This window comes from Microtus pennsylvanicus, chromosome 3 (assembly GCF_037038515.1).
Source record: "Microtus pennsylvanicus isolate mMicPen1 chromosome 3, mMicPen1.hap1, whole genome shotgun sequence".
Classification (NCBI taxonomy): Eukaryota; Metazoa; Chordata; class Mammalia; order Rodentia; family Cricetidae; genus Microtus; species Microtus pennsylvanicus.
This window is the reverse complement of record NC_134581.1, coordinates 95,729,422-95,751,095: the sequence shown is the minus strand read 5'-3', so window position 1 is coordinate 95,751,095 and position 21,674 is coordinate 95,729,422. Positions and strand designations below refer to the sequence as shown.

The window sequence follows — 21,674 nt, the reverse complement described above, 5'->3', positions numbered from 1 at the left end:
AGTGCTGTCCACTGCTCTCTTCCCGGGCATCTCCTGACTAACCGGGCGCTGGATCTCAAGCTTCTGGGGAGCAGACACACAGTTTGATTTTTCTGAGCTGGTGCTTAGTAAATGCTTGTTGCAGGTAACATAGGTGATACTTCTGCACAGCCCCTTTGCTGATTGACTGTCGTGTAGCAGCAGCACAGAGGAACGAACATCTCTACCCAAAATTATATGACAAATAGTGAATTACACGTGGAATAGTCAAGGATGATTAAACTTCAGAGCAAAATCGGGCACGTCTATACAAATGCACACACAACAATAAATATTCCAAAACTTGATTCGGAATAAGATAATATAATCTGAAAGATAACTTGAAATCCACTTTTAGAAATTATGTGATATAAAGATTTAAAACTTTCTATAGTTGAGCTGTATTTTCTACCGGTGCCTGTAGTGATAACAGATGAAGCCAGGCTGCACTGATTGCACTTGTTTGCTGAAGACAGTGTCACAAAGCAGAAGAACCGACATGAGCAGCTTGGGCCATTAGGTTAGGAAGCTGCAACAGAACCAGAGAGCTCCAGTGGTCAGGAGCTACAGAAACCCTTCGGTCAGCACTATCTTAGGGCCACTGAGTAGCTAAGGCTGGGCTAGAACTCACCATCACCACACGTTACCTGTCTGGAGCAGATCAAGGACGCCATGACACACATGTGTGGTGTCAGGAAGAGCTTCAGTCTCATGATCAGAACCCCGAGGGCTGTGTATGCCAACAGCTGCAGAGCATGGTAAACCAACTGAAGGGAGGGAAGACAAAGGCTCATTTCTACCATTTGCCAAATTAGGAACATACTCTTAATCTGGACACATAGAAATGATTTCTTAAATGATTCTTCCTATGTGGTATTTTTATTAATTCTTTGAGAAGTTCAAAGAAGGTGTTTTGAACACAATCATTCTCAACACTTCCACTAGGGTCCTCTCATCTATGTCCCCAAACTCTCCACACCTTAACTTTGTGTTTTTCTTTAGAATAAACAAACAACAACAACAAAAAACCCAGAGTCCATTTATGCTTCCCGTACATACACACATCCCCCCTCCCCTCCCTCCTCCACCCTCTCATGATTGCAGACCATCCACTGGAGCACTGTGGACCTACCACATCTTTAAAGAAAACTGATCCTCCTTCCCTTAAAAGCCACCAGCTGTCAATAGCTCCTCAGTTAGGGGTAAAGCCTCATAAGTCCCACCAGTCCATGCTAGAATGCAGACTGAAGACTGTCTTGTGCAGCTGACCACATTGCTGTAAGGTCATGAGTGTGACAGTCCTGTCATCTCCAGAAGCAGGTCCAGTCCTCCTTGACCCCTGAATCTTATACTCCCCATCCCCCATCTTGGGAGCTGGGCTTGGTAGGGGGAGGGGCCATACAGACACCACATGAGGGGCTGAGCATTCTCCTGATATTTAGTCTCTGCACTCTGGTGAGAACTGAGACCTGCCTCAATCTATGGGTATAAGACCCTGTTAAAATGTGCTTGCAGGTGGCACCATTTTAACAACCTGAATTGAGAGAACTACTGAGTCAGGCATCTGTGTAATTGTACTCATAGTCCCACCTGCAGTTAACACAGCCAGATTTCTGGATCTACTTTGGTCCTGCCATCAGACCAAGGCACGGAAGTAGTCAGGTGAATAAAGGTCACTGCCACCCAACCACAGTGCTCTGTGCTGGGCTGTGTGGAAACTGCTCAACTCAGGAAGGTAGGAACAGAAGCCAGCCACACCTCTTAAGCTTCAGGACAAGGTGGGCGGAAAAAAATGTGGCATTCCACCAAGCAAAACCACCTTGTACTTGTACCTCACTGGGCTCCAGAAACTGCTATTACTATAAGGCTTACTCACAGACCAAAGTCTTTAACATTTCAGCAAAAGAGGTACCCAATCAGCCTGTAACATTCCCACAAAAAAGTAGATAAATTAATGACAAATGCCAATAAACTTAGATACTAGCTCTGCAAAACAAAGTCCATATATATATGTTAAATATTTACCTCTCCGTGATCAAATTGGTGTTTTCTGAAATGGAAAAACAACCAACTCATTACTGAGGCACTCGCTCCCTTTATTTGTACTTTTATCTACACATGACCTTTTAACAACTTCTATAATATTCCTCCCACACACATATAAGTAAATCAAAATAACTAAAAGTTTTATCCCAATACTAGTATACAACCATGTAAGACAGTTTATTTGAAAAATGACAACGTGTGTCTGACTAGGTACACATTTACTATGGCAATAATCATATGGTGTACACCCCAGCTCACGTGAGGCGTTAAGTGACGAATTCTCCTCAGACTTAGCCCATGCACCTGCTTCGTCCCCTGGTGAACCCTGAGTTCTTTGTGCTAGTGCTGCACCAGAGATGGCAGGGCCACGGCAGTCACGTGCACAGTCTTCTCAGGCAGACAACAAATCCGCCCTTGGCTTTGTTTGAACATTCTCCTTTTTTTTCCTGGATATGTGCTTAGAGACTGACAAGTCCCGCCCTCATCTTTCCCTGCCTATCATCAATTCTCACAGTAGCAAGAAGAGCAGTTATAAAAAGGGCCAGTCAGCCACCTACTCCTTTGCTTCAAAGTCTGAAATGGATGAGGTTCCTCTGCAATGCTGACTCTCAATTCACCATCTGCAACATAACTCCTCCAGGGCCCCACTTCTCTCCCTGAACAGCTACCTCCTCCTTGTTCTCTCCTGAGTGCAGTGACCTGGTCACAGGCTAACTGACCCCTCAAGCCACCAGGAAAGCTTGTATCGTACCAGCGCCCACCCCATGGTCATGCCTAGCGCACTGCCTTTCTCAGAGGAGACAGAATTCACACTTGTATTTTGCATATCACTTCACTTGCCCTTCCACATTAAAATGAGACAGACCTGCAAGAGACCAGGGTACAGATCATTGGATCTATCCATCCACCTTTTCAAGTTCCTTGAGTACTGAACACTCAGGAGATAGAGGGTCGACAAAACAAAACAATCCTTATCCTCTCAGTTTACATATAAGTCAAAGGGAAAACAAGGGGTGGGATAAGACTCTGTCTCACAGTGACCAGAACTGCAGAGAAGATGTAGACACATGAGTGCCCCGAGAGGCACCTGATCCTCAGGCTCACCACCCCTGAATGATATCTGAGTGGGTTCAGAGATGGGAGAGACCGGGGGGCCCAGTGGGCAAAAAGCAGACGGATCAAAAAGTCCAGTGTAGGGAGGTTCTGCTGGGCCAGCCATGAAGACAGTGTGCTTGGAGAGGAGAGAAGGCAAAGACTAAGAGAGGAGTAGTTGGTGTGAGGTGAGGGGTTAGAGGCAGAGTCAGAGAGGCAATGGTGATACAGAGCTAAGTGTGGGAAGAGATAACCATAAGTCTGGATAGAATTCTAAATATGATAATCACAAGATCTGCATACTGTTTGTATATGGACCTATGAGCAGAACCAAAGCTTACAGCTTCTAAGACAAGATGCTGAGGGATGGAGGGGTCTGATAGGAAAAGACAGGACTGGAAATTTTCTGACAGAAAATTCCGAGCTGTTCCCAAGGCTTGAACACAGATGAACATCTGTACCAGTGATCATCCTCGCCAACCTAGGCAGAACACAATCTAATTTGGAAATCTAGTCTCAAAAGATGTGGATGCAAAGATTTCAACAAATGCACTGGTCAAGTGTGAAGAGGTGGAATGTGCCTTCTTCATTCATTCCAAGCAAAAACCCACTCTCCATTTCCTGAGCACCCCTCACAGTATTAACAGGCTACAGTCGCCCACAGATGGCATGGAAGCCAAGCCCAGTACTCCCGTCAGCCAAGTCTGCACCCAGGATGACCTCCAGGCTGAGGCAGTCTCTCCATGGGCCATGGCTACTCTTCTCTATCTTCAGGGATTGAATAGAACACTTAATGGTGATCACATCCAAATTAAAACGTGCCTTTTTCTCTTCCCTGCTCTATTTTCTAATGGCCCAACTTTTGTTCTCATGTAAATGAGATGTCAACATACCATTCCCTTTCCCACAGGGAGCTTCAGCCCTGCTGAACTGAAACCTGGAAGCTGGGGTTTTCTGAAGGCTCTGAGCAAAGCTGTTCTTCAGGGGCACTCCTGCTTTCCTTCTCCAGAGTGCTACACTATGGTTCTAACTTGGAGGCTTCTCCAAACGCTTCTAAAAAATTACCTCAGATGAACTGAAATTTTGACATTCTATACTAGAAACATTTCCCCTTTCCTGCCTATCCACGCAGGGACAAAGAAGGCATAGTTATAGACAACTATTTCTAAATGACACAAAAGACTTTGCCGTATGTTAGCAGAGCTCTGGAGCTAAGGGAATGGTAGAAAGGGGAGGATACTCAAGTTATAAAAGAAAATGCATGCACACACAGCTTAACAGTATAGCTGTCATATATGTATATTGTTTGGCTTTTGAAAAAAAACGATATACGATTGAACTATTTTCTATTCATTTTTTAATTTTTTTTATAAATTTATTTATTTATTAAAGATTTCTGTCTCTTCCCCGCTACCCAATTCCCTCCCCCTCCCCTAGTCAAGTCCCCCTCCCTCGTCAGCCCAAAGAGCAATCAGGGTTCCCTGCCCTGTGGGAAGTCCAAGGAACCCCCACCTCCATCCAGGCCTAGTAAGGTGAGCATCCAAACTGCCTAGGCTCCGGAACTCACCAAGGCCAGCTGGCCTGGGTCTGAAAAGGCATGGGATTGAACTATTTTCATAAAGATGGTAAAGCACTTCACTTTATACCTGGACCGTAATTTCATTTTGTACTAATACATATTTTGACCATGCTAACTTTCCACATTACATGTAACACCATACCCACTGTCTCCATTCATGTGAACACTTCCACAGCAAGTACCTGTACTCAGGGAACTGCTGACTTGAAGAGCAGGCCCACTGTATGGCTTCCTGCCTCAGCCAACTATAGCCCATTTCTCCCAGTTGTGCAAGCACTGAATATTAATAATCATTACTAATCTGGTAAATAGAAAGACTTTCATTTTGTTCAAAATGTCTCAATCACCAAGACTGTAGGCTTTTCTGAGCCTCTAGGTGTCAGTTATAAATACTCACCCTCTCAACCATCACTCTTTCCCATTGGCTATGGAAAGAGCAGGCTACAAGGAATGCAAGAAACCAATTATGGGCAAAGGGTTCAACTCCTGCAAAGCCCAGAGTCAGGGACAACTTACCATCATTAAAGTGCACAAGAAGCTTTCCAGGGGCATAAGTGTGGTGGAGAGGGAAAAGGTAAACTCACTCTTCCTTTGGTTCCCTTTTCTGTGTCTAATTCACTCTCTAGTGTGTCTGAACACGTTCCTATTAATTCTTCTAGGTTCTTTATATGTCCTTGGCTGTCATCAGTCCTGAGTCACATATGAATATTTCCTGTAACTGTCCTTTTCCTTTCATAATACTTCTAGCAACTTCTATCAAACAAGTACTTCTGGCTGATGATGTCAACCTTCCCGGCATGTAAGTGCTGCATCCTGCTGAAAAGACCTGTCACTACTTCAATTACAAGTACCTCTCTTTGTCAATTTCTAGGTACATTTGGTTGCCTATGTTTCAAAATTGCTTAATAGGGAAGTTAAGTTAAAAAAAATGAGGAATGGATCTAGTTTTATATTTCCCTGTTTATTTCTCAAATATGAGAATCTATTGGCCTCCATACAGAATAATCAATTTTCTCTGCTGAACTGGCAAAGTCATGTCCCCCTAGGAAAGAGGATGTGGGTATCACGGTCAGATGTTGTAATACGAGGAGCGTGGCTGCGTCCGCCACCCGGCTAGCTTTACCTGAAATAATTACACGGAAACTGTATTCTTTTAAACACTGCTTGGCCCATTAGTTCCAGCCTCTTCTCGGCTAACTCTCGCACCTGGACTAACCCATTTCTAATAATTTGTGTAGCCCATCAGGTGGCTTACCAGGGAAGATCTTAACCTGCGTCTGTCTGGAGTGGGAGAACCATGGCGACTGCCTGACTCAGCTTCTTTCTCCCAGCATTCTGTTCTGTTTACTCCGCCTATCTAAATTCTACCCTATCAGAGGGCCAAGCAGTTTTCTTTATTACTTAACCAATGAAAGCAACAGATAAGATACAACACCCACCTCCATCAGTCAGACTTCTCTGGGTGAGCTCTGACAGGTGCACACAGAGAGGAAGGGGAATGGTGCCAATGGAAAACACCACGTATGAAGTGTAAAACATGTAAGCACATAAGTAAATACTGCAATAAACAGTCAATAAGTGGAAGTAAGAAAGTTAAGTGCATATTTACCTTAGATGTGTCTGTTGTTTAGCCATGACACCCCAAATATCACTAATAATCTGAAAATGGATTTTAAAGACTTTAGAAGAGCTGTTATAAAGAAAACAGATATCAAGACTCTTAACAGAAATATAAGAAGTACGGAGATAAGAGACAACTCAGAAAATAATAATTTCAACATTATCTGTACTACCACAGTCCTTGATGGTGATACTTAAAGCATCCTGTTAGGAAAATTACAATGCCCCATTTAGGATGTGGGCAAAAGGCTCAAAAGGATGAAATGACCTTCCTGAGGGGACAAACATTAAGAAGCACTGCTGGTCCTGACACTCCCGCTCCTCCCCTAACATGGAGGTGGTGGACACAGACACAGAACTGTAGAAGTGTCTCAGACACAGCAGCTTGCACACACCCTAGTTAAACCCTTGGAGGAACCACTGGGCTGCTGCCCAGGCTCTTACACTCTCCTGATTGGTATTAGCATTTCCGGCCAAAAATCCTATCAATGACCATATTTCCAAGGTACCAAAAAGAACATAGTCATAATTTCCAAATGGTGGGCTTTTAAATATTTGAAAATAATTTCCCAGCTTCTACTTGAATCTTTGCTCTTCAAACTAAACAGTGCGGCTTCATGCATCTGACCTACTATATTTCATCACATCTTGCCATCAATGCTGCAGTTTTTTGTTCTGTTTTATTGGGCAGAGTCTCATTTTCTTGTGTAGCTCTAGCTGGCCTAGAACTCAGTACACAGACCAGAACAGTCTAGAACCCACAGATATCCATCCACCTGCCTCTGCCTCCCAAGTGCAAAGATTAAAGGTGTAAGCTATCATGCCTGGTCACTGCAGCCTTTGGACAGGTTCTTCACGGTCAGAATCTGGTCATTTTTGAGGATAATTATGTATGAATCACAGGGCATCCCAAGTTCAGATGGGGTGCAGAACCTGGCATACAACAAAACTGAGTAAAGTGACAGAAGCCGAAACAAGCGGAGTCCAAAGCTGAGTGCCAGCAGGTGTCTGTAGGAGAGGGCTAAGATCGAGTCTAGTGAGACAATGGGCACGAAGGGAGCTACTAACATCCTTCATCTTCCAAGGCAGTGTCTGTTTACTCCATGGGGCACTGGCTGAGTGACACATCCAAATATGCTATGGGGGAGTACGAAGCACAGTACAAATACAACATGAACAGTAATCACAGAACAGAATATCCCACAGATAAATACACTGTGTTAGCACAAATCACTAGAGATCAATAAATTGCGAGGCTTTGGCATCTCTTCTTCGATTGCACGCTAATCTCATCTCTTAGGTCTCATGTAGTTACAGCCTTCACAAGCTACTTAAGAAACAGTTGCACGCCGGCTTTTCTTCACAGAAGACTGGTATTTTTCAGGCTTAGTTTACACAAGGGCTTAGAATTTCATTATCAAAGGAAACTTGGAGCCTGAACATGTTATCCACTTCATCAATACACTGCACTTCCCCAATTCCTCTTTTTTTATTAATAATAAATCTCATTCAAAAGTAACAGAAAACTGCTCATATATCATATAAAAAGTTAAATATTAAATATTTTAGAAATATTACTCAACATTAAAATCCAGTCAATAATAGACATGACTTCTAAAATGCATGATCAGGAACTAAACTGTTCTTTTCTGGGTCTATTTTAGGCTAGCAGGGAGCAGAATATCTTTAAGATCTGTAAGCACTCATCAAAGGCCATCAGTAAGAAAATACAGAATGTTTCGAAAACTCAGTATAAAACTATCCTATTATTGTGTAGCCAAATATTTCTAACTACTATACAAAAACAAGAACACGTTTAATTCTGAGAAGCATCCTGCGGCACGCGCACCTTTTTGACGATTGCAGCAAACACGATGAGAACAACAGGAAGCAGCAGTGTCTTTGTGTATCTCAGTGGAGTCTAAAATTGAAGGGTATTTGTGAGAAGGAAATGTTTTAATCAAACAAAACTTCTTTTCAAATGAAATGGGTGAATTTCTAGAAGCATAGGTAGAGAAATACAAATATTCATCAACCAAAGAGGCCAACCTATCTACTGACTCCCATCACTGAAACTAAAGCACGTTTCCATAGAAACACATTTCACCAATGCTGAGTTGAAAACACTAAAAATACAGTTTGCAAAACTCGCATGAAAGACAACTATAGATTCTTCTCTTCACACACTTTGTCTAACTGAAGACTCACTATTCATCCTAAGCACAGTGACTATTTACAGAGAAGAAGCTCCGTATACATTTTATGTATATTCTTAGCCACTGCATTTCTTTTTCTAACACACAAATGTACACGATAAATTCATAGAAATGTATTTAGTAACACAGTCCTGTGAGCTTCTCAATTATGTCCCACTCGAGGCCCGGTCAGGATGTTGCTCTTTCACTTTTGTGAGTCAATCACAGGTAAGGTCTTCTTCTTTATTCTGTTACACATTTTAAGCATCTTTCCAGGTCAGTTTGGAATTGTGTTACACTCCCTCAAGTGACAGACACTCAGCTGCCTGGCAGCACTGTGCCTAAATCCAGATACACATGGAGACAGGAATATATACAAGAGCCAGACTATTTAAGCTGAATGGAGTCATGCCATGCCTCAGTACACAATATATCTCACTGGATGGGCAACGACCACTCGGGGGTTCCAGAAGCAGGCATGATGATCTCTGTAGTCTCCAGGCCTTCTACAACATATCACTTTTCTGCTTATCTTCACCTCTATTTTCGTTACCACTTTCACGAAGGAGTCTAGATTTCCTCTTAACCGATATCTAAAGACATTTTTCCTTTGACTTTTTTCACTATCATTTGTTTAGTTTTTATCAGCTATTATGAATCAACAGCATAAATAGGATAAATGAAGGCCAAGATGCAGCTGAAGTCATCAAGGTACACCTGACTAAGAACAGATAAGTCTACACTGAAGGCTGCTGGCCTGGCACTCGGGACACAGAATTACCAGAGTGGGAGAACTGGAGCAATGAATATGTCAATGAAGTAATGGTCAGTTTAGTGCATTCCTACAGATATAGCCTTAGAGGAAAGTGTATCATGTGTAAACAGCAACAAAGGAATTCAACATGGATGGGGATTCTGAGGCTAATATACACATGCTTGTTGAAACAAACTACCTCAAGAAGTATTGAAATAATATTTCACTTAAGAGATCAAAGTACTTTAGTATGTGAAATCTCATTTTATCTTCACAGTATCTGTTTGCAGTATACTACTAGAAGCTAGTAGACTGTAACACAACGAGTAAGATGTGTTCGTTCAAGACCATTCATTCCCACTGCAAGATGCTGTCCCACAAACCACTACCCACTCTCAGGCTTTCCCATAAACATCAAATATCTGAATCAAATTTTCAACAGAGAAATGTCAGCTATGAAAAACTTGTGCTTAATGATATTTAAATGCAATGAGATCATTCGAATATCCACACAGTAAGTGGAAGCGTATGAGCCTGAGAGCCTGACTGAGCTGTGGAATGCTGTCTCTGAAAAGAGGCTATTGGAAATGCCTGTGCTCACTCATCCAAGCACTGTAGCCATTCTGAATGCATACTTGCAAATTATCAACACGGAAAAGGTCATAAATAAATACAAAATGGGAAGGCTTGCATTAGGCTGCTGGACTTCTTTCTCTAAACTAAGTGTGGACCTGAAACAGCAGGGCATGCTTTGTGAAAAAGAAAAGGGTTGGAGCCCAGGGAACAACACTGGAAATCAGAGCTTACCTCCCTTTCCATGAAGTCAAACTCTGCTGCACAAGTATATAGTAAGGTATCAAAATCCTTGTAACTAAAGAATTTTGACGTTAGTAAGTTCCCAATATGAGCCTGGAAAGAAATCAAGTCAGGAATCATTATACTAAACCAAAGATCACAATTATGCATTGCGTTTTAATCTTAAGAGTATCTAAAAATAGTTTTCACTGTATGAAAAAGTCCATTGTTCCAAATCTGGGCTTTTATGTTAAAGAAAGTTCTGTTCTGGTCCTCCAAACTCACAGCTGCGTCCCCTGTTCTGCCAGCAAGTGACAGCTCCCAAAGCTTCCTACCAATGTCTACTCCCCGCCCACTCAATGCCCAAGGCTTTACCCCTGAGTTTTTCTACTCGTGGTGCTAAACCTGGACAAAAACAGTTCCCCAGCCCCACCTTGCTCTCCCCCAGGAGGAATGAGCCTAGGAACTCTTAAGATTTCTGACAACCACATAGGAAGCCAGGTCTGGAGGACAGAGGGGAGGCTGAGTCCGAATGTGGGAAGGGACTTAGCAGACAGTTTAAAGGCAGCAGGCACAGAGGAACTGGCATAAAAGTCACCTTCCGACAGACAGTCAGGAAGGGCTTGTGTGCCGTCCCACTCTATAAACGAGAAAGGAAGGCTTGAGGGCATACGATGTTCACCAAACTTTCAAGTTAACTATTATCTAAAACAGCAAAGTCTAGGAGAAGAGGCGATTTTGCCTATGGCCTCGGATCACAGGGGCTTGTGAGTGGAGCAGGAAGGCTGGGGACTGTGATGACGCAAAAGCTGCGGAGAGAAGAGGCAGGCGGATACACTTAGGAAGCTGGAAGGGTGGTTATGTGGCCCCTGAAATGGCCCAAGGAAACAAATCCCAAATAAAATGAAGAAAAATTTCCTACCAAAAGGCAACTGCCATTTACACAAAGAGCTTAAATGATCTAATTAGAGGGCAGATGCCCAAACTGACTTAAGGGAACAAATACAATATTATGTTGTCTACAAAAGATAAACCACACCAAAGCATAAAAAATAATAAACAACATAAGTCTGAAACAAAATCCTAGGGTAGCAGCCATGGAATCTCACAGAACTAAGCTCAAGGGCCGGGGAGATTCAGGAAAAGGAACTTGCCATGAAAACTGATGAACAGAGTGTGGTCCCAGACCACAGTGGAAAGAAAGAATCCTCCCACCCCTGCCGCTTCCCTGAAACATACTAACGAACTATAAAATTCAAGACAAAAACCACACAGCGATTCAGGGAAACCTGTGAAAAGACAATACTACGTGCTGGTGAGCGAAGAGCAAAGCCGACGACACATCCTGCATGTGGACTACCACAGAGAGCCACGCGTGTGCCTATGAATCTGACAGCAGTAGAGGAGCAAGAGAAGATTCAACATAAATTAGCATAATATAATTAGTCCATAAATAAAGACTATAAACTTTACAGGAAGAACATACACATTTTCCTTAAGCACAGTAAAAAAATTAAGTATTTATATGTGGCATGTCATAATAGCATGTTGAAACTGCATATAAATTTTTTAATCATAAAAGCAGTAAAACTAGAAAATATCTGGGAATGGCTTCGGCAGTCCTTCTGACTGGAAACTAAATAGGCCAAAATTCAATAACCTTTAGATCAAGCAGAAAGTCACAAAAAGCAAATTTATAAGGTATACAAAAAAGCACTACTTTCAGGAATCATTAAGACAAATTTACCAGAAAATAAGAGTGGTAAAAGCAAAAGGATCACACATTTTCCTACGTGCTTAATCTTACAAATGGACTCTATAAAATTAATCTCAAAAGAAGAGTGGTTAAAAAGGGGGTGGGAGAGGATGGAGTGAGGGAGGTGGTCGGAGGACACACAGTTACGGTTAGGTAGAATAACCAGCAGACCTACTGCACCTCAGATGTGCATTCCACAGCAAATGCAGAGAATGGATGTGACGAGCTCTAGCCACAAAATAACAATAACAAAACAGTAACTGCGAAGTTATGTGAAAAAAGGCTGCTTTCTAGCAGTCCACCATGCACGAAAGTTTCCCCATATGACGCTGTACATGGTATACACATACAATGTTACCTGTCAAGTTAGAAAAGTTGAAAACTTAACTGTTTAACAATAAAAGACCATTCCCGATATATGTACATATATAAAACTTGCATGTGCAATTCTGAAAGCATGCGCCACTCGGTCGCAAACAAAGAATGTGCAAAGCAGCCCTGAGCACACCCGTTAAAGCTCCAGCCAGATGGCTAAGCTCCTAAGGAAGTCCGGTTAGGACTGTGACCCTCCTCACACTGAAAACCCTCAGTGCTGTAGGCTTCAGTGTTGCTCTCTGCCTACACTTAAGGGGGAAATGTCACTTCTATTCAAATGCTCTCTGAAAGTAGGAGATTGAACTCATCTTAAAAAATTCAGGAAGTTACTATTGTTCTGAAGACAAAATCATTAAGTAAGAAAAACTATGATTAATACCTTTCATGATTAAAGGTAAATATCATTAAAATACTAGCCAACCAAACTCAGCACTATTAAGAAAGAACAAGATTATGGAATAATATTTTGGGACACTATGAAGATGTGTCTTTGCCAAGGCACCTTCTGATTGGCTTAATAAAAGAGTTGACTGGCTGGTAGCTAGTCAGGAGGTATAGGTAGGACAGCCAGACGGAGGATGCTGGGAGGAAGAAGGGCAGAGTCTCAAGAGACAGAAGGAGACACAGAACAAGCAGGATGGGAAGTGTGGACATGAGGTAATGAGCCTCGGGGCAGCACACAGATGAAGAGAAATGAGATGTTCTAAGAGCTAGCTAAAAAGAAGCCTAAGCTAATGGCCAAGCATTTATAATTAATAAGTCTCGGAGTGATTATTTGGCAGCAGGTACAAGGACACAGAGAAAGTCCGCCTACAGAGTAACACAATGAGCAAATGAGATTGGCTTCAGAGTCCAACACTGGGTCAGGGTTAAATATCAGGGAATGTGGGAACTTGGAGACATGGAAGAGAGGGTCAGAAATTCCCCAGGCCAACTACAACACAACAAAAGTGTCACAAACAACCACATCACAGTCTTCTAGTCTAACAACTACCACGCTGTATTTTCTGACAAAAATGAACTGTGAAGAAATAGGAGTATGTGGCACTCCTGCCTAGGCTGTCCCGTCTACCATCATGGATTCTCCAGCTTGCTGGGTCAATGGCAGGGTCTCTATGGGGGTGGTGGGCCCAATGTCAAAAACTTGATTTTGAGCCTATTACAAACATCTGTGCCATCATCAGCACCAGCAGGAAAATGAGAGATGAAAGCCTTCCTGTGAAAAACTACAGCTTCAATCCCAGTGACAGGAACTGAAGATGGGCAGACTAGCTGTAATTGCTACAGTGAGAACCTAGAGATGAGAAAACCATCTAAGGGATAAGGACATTGTCACTCCTGGAGGACCGGAAAGCATACACATGATCCAAGAGAGCCCAAGTATTCTACAAACCCACAGCTGATAGACAGAAGGCAGTGTAGACTTTCAGGGAGCAAGCAAAGGGGCATGGAAGGCAGGAAAGACGTGATTTTATTAATATATATATATATATATATATATATATATATATATATATATATAGATTGCATTCTTAGAAATAATAAAGGCCAGAAGTTTTAAAGAAACTACAGTCCACAAACAACTCTGCAACCAACAAAATGAGAAACCACAACAAATAACCTAAACACTGGAATAGAAATGAAGGTGGACAGAACCTACTGTTAAGAGACCTGGCTTATGAAAATTAGAAAATGGAGTCCTATAGGTTCAGAGTACACAAGCCTCCTCAAGCACAAGAAAGAAAGGGGAATAAAAAGCATGGAAAATGCTGCAAAATACAAAGGCAATATAAACCCCCTTTGTTCTTTTTCTCTTCATTTAAGATATAAAAGCGCATAAATCAATGATCAAAACTCATGCTCTTGGCACTAACATAGATATCCAATGTATGACAATAATGGCACAAAGGGAGAGGAACCAGACTCTGAACCTTATAGATTTAACCTCAAGATTGTTTTAAATAAAGATATGTATTGTAATCTCTAGACCCACCATTAAAAATTAACTAATGAAGAGTTATTTATTCACAACTCAGTACACTGCAGCACAATCCACCAACCTAGCAACCTAAGTACCCACCAGTGAGTCCACAGAGGAAGAAGATTGTGTGCGTGTGTGTACACAATCAATTACAACAATAATAACCATGGCAACACTAACCAACGCTTCTTAAGCACTGACCCCATGCTACACTGAGTAAGCCCCTTTAATTTAGGAAAACTGTAAGATCACAGGCGAGGCATGGCTATTCCAACCTGACAAACTGTAAAGCTCTGCTAAGAAGACTTTCCTTCGAAGGGGAAGTGGGTTTTGTTGCTTGCTTGTCTTTGTTTTGTTTTGAAAGCTCCAGGATTCACCTCATTCATGACAAAATGAGACCTACATAAAATGTGCAAAGTGCAAATACTTGAACCCTAACAGCTGCTAGCTTCTCAGACTAAAGAGAACTGGCAGGTGAAGGGACAGACACAGGCTCCTCCCAAAGGACAGTGAGCAAAGAAGGAAAGACACAGCCCTTTCCAGGGCTGGGGGACAGGCCCCTGCTTCTTTAGCAGCAGCACACTTAGTATCGCTCTCTGCTTCAGTCCTAGAGGCCTTCGCATGCTTATGTCATCTCTTGTGTGGAGATCTGCACTGACTGTCATTTCATTTCACTAGAATGTTGGGCTACGCAAAAATGTCAACAGTGCCTTCAGTCTGAATCACTGGCTTATTAGTTTGTCTCCCAACAGAAAGAAAGCAGAGTCCACCCACCTGCACTGGAGCTATTGTCTCCCCCTTCTTCCTACGTTCTGCATCCAACTCCCTCACTCTTCCCCTCTCATCTGCACAGATGACTTCTGGTCAATTCCTGATTCTCCTCCTGTGTGCTCCTGTAGAATCCTGAACTTACATTCGTACTTGCCATAGCCTTCATTATCTTTTGTATTATTATAATTGCTGGAAGTACCAAACTTAGAATGTGCTGATCATAACATCAAAATAAAGTAAGCAAGTGAGGCCAGGGGATGGCTTGAGGGAGCCAAAGCTGCCTATATGCCCAGCATTGCCAAGGGTGAGACAGGAGGATCACTGGGGTTTGCTGGCCACCGCCTAGCTTCAGGTTCATGGGAGACCTTGCCTCAAGACAGTGGAGAGAGATGATAGCTCATGTCCAGTTCTGTTCATGTATAGGCACCCACGCAGGTACCATGAACACACATGTACACACACATATAGAGAAACAAATAAAGCAACTATTCATAAGAAGAAGCCTGAAGATAATAAATCACAAACATTATCATTTTATTTTCTGTCCTAGCCAAACAAAACAAAATTTCTTAAGTCTAACCTGGCTCTAACTGTGAATATTGGCATCTGAACAAACATCCCACAAGAAATGGCCACAGTGAAGGTGGGGAGGGCAGATCTCTACCTATGACGGTGAAGACACTGTCTCTTTGGTTTTAAAAAGAGACCATAAAGATGTCAGAAAATGGCTGTACATGCCTTAAATGTTAGGCCTTAGTGTCCAGAGTCCTTGTTTGACATTTTCTACATCTTTGTGATGTAGAAATATACTAAAAAGGGGCTGTGTTAATTCTGGAGATTCAAACTATATACATAATCATATTTTTGTGATTTTCTTTCTTGTATTAAAAAGAGAAAATAATATTTACTTCACCTTAGAATACAGCTTAAGAAATTATACTCTAATAATTCCACTAATTTACTCCCTGCCTATTGGATACTTTTCAAGTCTTTCCATTTTAAGCAACAATACACTTACATCATCTGCAATGCCAAAGATTCTGGAAGTCAAATACTTGAGTGTAACAGTTCCACATAACCAACAACACCCTTGGATAACCTACAAAAGAAAAATAAATAAAACAAACTTTCTTCCACCTTCTGTAGCCTGGAGCAGTGAATGGAGCACATGCTTTATCCCATGTTAGCAATACTAGTCCCCAAGGGAATGTCTTCTAAAAGCACGTTGTTCAAAAACCAAGGGTTATTATAGCTAAAAATAAAACTGAAAACATAGGACCTTCCTAGCAAAATGTATTTCTGTCTTATCAGAGATGTAAACAAGAACTCCAGCTCGACGCCTACAGTGGGGTTGTCACACATGGCTGTCCTCAGAAGAAACATGCAGTAATAAATAAAACTTCAGACAGAGCCCTCATATGCTTATTACAAAGCAAACAGGCCCCTTGTGTGCATAATTTCTTAAAAAGTAAAGCACAAAACCAATGCTGTATTTTAGAGAAGAAAACACGTAGGTTTATTCTTACCCATAAACTAGGTTCAGATACATTCATTTTTAGCAACTGTGGTTTCACTGCCAGCAACCCCTGAATAGGAACACAAATGAATACTCAGACACTCAAGTAACAATTGTTCTGAATAACTGAGACTTTGAAAAATATGAAATTCAGCACATGATTGATTTATTAATTAAATCTGTTCTTTGACATTTTCACGCATGTATGAACTCCATCCTAATTAATCTACAGCCCTGTCTCTCTGTCCCCACTCTTTCTTCCTACACATTTCTCTCCGACATTCATGTCCCTTGCTTTGTTTTGTGGATTTTTCACAACTGCCGCCCCATGTCCACATATGCAGTTAGTGATTCAAAGCATACCTCAAAAAAAAAAACACTAAAAAAAATGTATTGTCATTGAGAATGTAAAATTGAAAAGAAAATCAGTATATAAAAGACCTACTTCTCTATTTTCCATATCAGGTTTACCTATGATGAACCAAGAGGTATACAACAAATTCAGAAATTTAAATAGCTCATAAAAGCATAAGATTCCCTTTAAGCTTAAAATTCCTGACTTACGTGATGAAGTACACATGAGATTTTACTGTCCTAACAGAACAGCTCTGTGTTAAATCAAGTCTGTCCAGGTACATGAATCCTAAACTCTATAAGCTCCAGTGAGAAAAACAGACTTCAAACTTGGCAGAAATGACTTAGAGAATTTGTTGATCTTAATCCCAGGGCACAGCAGTAGCAACTCCAAGTTTAGGGCTGCAAATAGCATCACCTCAAGCCCATGGCTGTGGCTAAATATACTTCAGCTACAGAGTAATAAATAACACATCAGCTACAGGTAGTGCCTCAGGCTGGAGAAAGCATGTGTGTGTCTTGGAAATGGGTATTTTAAAGTAGCTACTTGTGAGGCAGAGCTGTAAGACTCTCCGAATGTACTAATGGGCTCTGAAAATCAACTGAACCAAAGGATGACTATTCAAAAGGCAGAAAGCACTCCAACGGGGAAGTGCAATGTGTGTGTTATCAAGACACAGACCCAGCTGGAGTGCGTGTGCCACAGGCAGAAGGGGAAACCGGGTTTGCACAGCACTGTAATACTAAAGCCTGCGAATCAGAGTCATTTCCTAAAAGTGCACCAAAGTCTGAATTTAAGACAACTTTTAGATTTAGACTGAAACTGGAAAGATGAAAAGAAATCAGGAAGCACAGAAATCTCCTGCAATGAACTCAAGAACAAAGCAGGTGCAAGGGGAGCTGAGGGGAGGAAAAAGCAACCTAGGGACAGCGGGACCTGAGGCTCTGAGCTTTCCAATGGTGATACCACTGAGTCTTAATTTCTCTGCTTTCGCAGTGAGAACTTCATTGCTCCATCAGGTAAAGATAAAGCTGATAAACACTTTATATGACGCCGCAGAAGCTACTCACACATTCCAAACCAGTGATAGAGAAGTTGAAACTGTTTCAAAAACAGACAGGGCCAGACAGCTTAACTGAACATAGTGAGCTATCAATAAAAAAACCAAAGCCTGCAGAGAGGAGGATATGCTGAGAAGATATGGGGAATATCTGTGGTCATACTTCACTGTATACATTCATAAACTTCTCGAAAATAAAGCTTTTTAATAAACAGTTAAAGGAATACGTACCCAAATAATCACCAAAGAGGATGCATAGTAAGATGTGAGCAACATCGAGTTCCCAAACATCAACACGAAACAAAGCACAAGAGAAATCTATAAAAATCAAAGGAAATAGAGTTAGTGCACACTGACCCAAAGGAAGAATGTAGACGTTCATTTTCTAATTGTACACTCCCGTGATTGAGGAAATTTAAAGCACTCAACAAGGGCAACCAGGCAAGCCCAGCTCACTCTACATCCCAAGCCCCACACTCCAAGACAAGGTGTGTGCCATCGCCAGCCATTTCCTGCGCACCCTCCCAGACACCAGCATTTCAAATTCTAGTTTACATCTCATTCATAAGCCACGAACGGTCACCCACCCACAAGCTATCCTTTCTTGCTTTGACTCTTAAACATGCTTCGAGAAGCTTCCCATATCAACCCAAATCTATCTAATTCACGCTAAAAACTGAAAAAAAAATGCCACTCTACAGCTTACTAACTGTTCTGAGTACTGGCCAGCACCTAAGTGCCTTCTAGTTCTACCCCACTTTTTTTATTCCCCGACCCAAATGACAAGGCCCTTCTGGGTGCCCCTTATGCACTGGTCAACCCATTGCTATAGATGCCTTCTAGGTACATCTTATGCACTGGTCAATCCATTGCTATAGATTCAAAGAAAACTGATGGATCAAGAAACAGCCTTTACAAAAACAAAAGACAAAATACTGACAAGCAGATGCACCTGTTTACTGCCCACAAACTGGATGAAGGTTTCTGTTGACCCACACTCTGACTAACCCTGCACGCTGCTTCTTAAGGGCTGCCCAGCTTACCTGGGCCAGTGCTCCATCATTGCTTCCCCTTCACTACTGAATGGCACGAGACACTGCCTCCCATCAGTTATGTGTGCATTATGAGTGGGAACTGCTTATTTTTACTATGTGCTTTTGCTGTTGGATTAGTGTTTTTTTCTTCAGGCTCTTGTTAGATGTCACAGGAAACAAACACGCTACAAGGATTTCCCCAGTACATTTTTTCTTTGTCATATTTTTGTATTATGATTACTAGTTAAATTTTTATGTTAGTCATATCTATCATTCATCTTCTTTAGGTCATCAAGACTTACCTTTATAATTTAGAAATCTTTTAAAAAATAAAAAGCTCACATTTCTTTGATATATTTCCATTTGCGTGTGGATTTCATTTCAAAATACAGGTACAATCGTTTCAATACAGAAAAGTATTTGGCAAATTTCAGCATCATCCAGTTACAATACACTGAACAAACTGGTGAAAGGCTGAATCTACCTCTTCATAATAGAGACCACATATGAAGCCACAGCAGGCTCTGTTCTCAACACTGAGAGACCGAAATTTCTCCCTCAAGAGACAGCAGCATGGGACAGTGTAAACTTGTGTCATTTAGATGGGAAAGAAGACATCCAAGGCAAAATGGAGATGAAAGAGTAAACAGTCTGTTCACAGACACATCTCTGTAGGAAAAAAAAAAGCCTAAAGGTGGGAGAACAATTGTTAAAAGTTCAAAAAAGTAACCGCACGTAAAGTTCACACACAAACACATACACACAACAACAACTTAGTATCCACATGCTAACAAGAAACAATCTCAGAGAGAAATCTAGAAAATAAGTCCTTTGCCAATAGCATCAAAAATGAACAAAAATACTTAGTGGTTAGCTTAATCGCAGAGGCACAACACTTACACAAAGAAATCTATAAAATGATATTGAAAGAAATAAAGACATACACGATGGAAAGGCAGCTCATATTTATTGTCTGAATGCTGTTCCCATGCTATGAACACCCAGTCATCTACACAGTCAGTGCAGTAACTATGAAAACCCAGCATCTTTTGCAGAAATAAAAATTCATACGAAATCTAAAGGAGCACAGGGGAGATAAAACAACAGTGAAAAAGAAGAGGGTACAGACTCAGACTTGGATTTCAAAACTTGATATGAAGCCAAAGTCCTAAAAATGCTGTAGGGCAGACACCGACCAATGACATTGAACTCCAATTGAAATCAGACACAACCCCTCCAATGAGGGGACCGATGCTTTTTGACAAGACTTCCAACATCAGACAATGGAGATGAGACAACCTATTCAAGGAACAGTGCTTAAGAAGCTAGACACTCCATGAACATGGACCATTATCTAGTGCCGTCCCACAGAGAGAGCTTAGAAGTTGTCACTGGGTCTTAGCAACAAGTAGAATTGTATCATGCAGAGAAGTGAGATCACAGGGAAAACTGCCTCAGGTGGAGGAGAAAGACAGGTGCCACTCAAGGCAGCGGAACACAAACCCCTGCGAAAGCAGCCCCAGAAGGGGAACCTGCACTGTGATGGAGGGATGGCAGCTGCAGTGGCCGATAGGAAGGGAGCTTACAATTCAGTCATTTCTTTTTTTCCTCTCAGGGAAAAACCATACAGGAAAACCTTTCGATGCTCCAGCAGGAGGAGAAAACAGTGCTGCTCTGAAATATGCCAGAGCATCCCGTTTATAGGAAGAAGTTACGCTAGCATTCTACATTCTTTTCTGGAAGATGGGAGCTGAGCAAACTTTTAAATCCCTTCTAGGGCACAAGATTACTCTCATTCTAACTCAGACAATGACACTATAATCAAACTACTTCAAGTATTTCCCATAAACAGATGAAAAACAAACAAAAAACCCTAATTCAACAAAATATCAGCAAACCAAATTGGACAATGGGTAAGAAGAAGCACACACTACAACCCGATGAATGTACCCAGGCAGTAGCATTCAGCATTTGAAAACCAATTAGTATACAACATCCACAGTCTGAAGAATATAGCAGGGAAAGAAAATTTACCTGACCAAGTTCAACATGCATTCATAGTTTAAGGGAAAAAAAACTGCAACAAACTGGGGATAGCAAAGACAATCCATAAACTTGGCAAAGATCTACAAAAGTCCATGTGTGTACATCAGTGTTAATGTAGGGTAACAAGCTTTCCTGCCAAGCTTTCCTCCTACTGTTGCTTCTCAAAAAGTCCACATCCTACAATGAGGAAGGATGCTAAGGCAGAAGGAAGAAATCAGGTATCTTTGCAGATGACATGGCAATTTGTAGAGAATATCTCAACCAACCAACAAAACCAGAGTTAATAAGAAACTGCAGCAAGGTGAAATGTGGGAAAAGTTATCCATTACAGCAGCAAGAGTTTGAGATTAATAATGCATTGCTATTTAAGCTAGCATCTGAAAAGATGAACTATATATAAACCCAACAAATGTGCACAAGATCTCTGGACAGAGGTTTACATACACAAACATATACAAATAAGTACTTAAAATAAAGGTAATAATGAATGTATATTAAGTATTTGTATATATGTATGTATGTACATATATATACACATACACATGCATATATATGTGCTATAAAGATTTGCATTGGTACAGATCTTGGTTTATTGATACAAATTTAAGGTCAATTTTATTATATGTATATTTCTGCTCTTGATTAAGGTATTGTGTTTGTGTAGCTCATTTAAAAATGTAA

General features: G+C 41.4%; 1 protein-coding gene across 3 annotated transcripts in view; it reads right to left on the bottom strand.

Annotated features, from left to right (window-relative positions):
- The window catches only part of Dpy19l1 (dpy-19 like C-mannosyltransferase 1), a 95,312-nt gene that overhangs the window by 10,457 nt on the left and 63,181 nt on the right, over positions 1–21,674 (bottom strand). For 2 of the 3 annotated variants that reach the window (XM_075966507.1, XM_075966508.1), the window contains exons 11-18: positions 18,145–18,231; positions 16,509–16,568; positions 16,001–16,081; positions 10,112–10,213; positions 8,205–8,276; positions 6,345–6,394; positions 2,044–2,068; positions 666–785 (exon numbers count right to left, since the gene is read on the bottom strand). In XM_075966507.1, coding sequence (XP_075822622.1) covers positions 666–785; positions 2,044–2,068; positions 6,345–6,394; positions 8,205–8,276; positions 10,112–10,213; positions 16,001–16,081; positions 16,509–16,568; positions 18,145–18,231 — 597 coding nt within the window. The remainder of the gene's footprint in view (positions 1–665; positions 786–2,043; positions 2,069–6,344; positions 6,395–8,204; positions 8,277–10,111; positions 10,214–16,000; positions 16,082–16,508; positions 16,569–18,144; positions 18,232–21,674) is intronic. The other variant, XM_075966509.1, reaches the window with a different exon arrangement.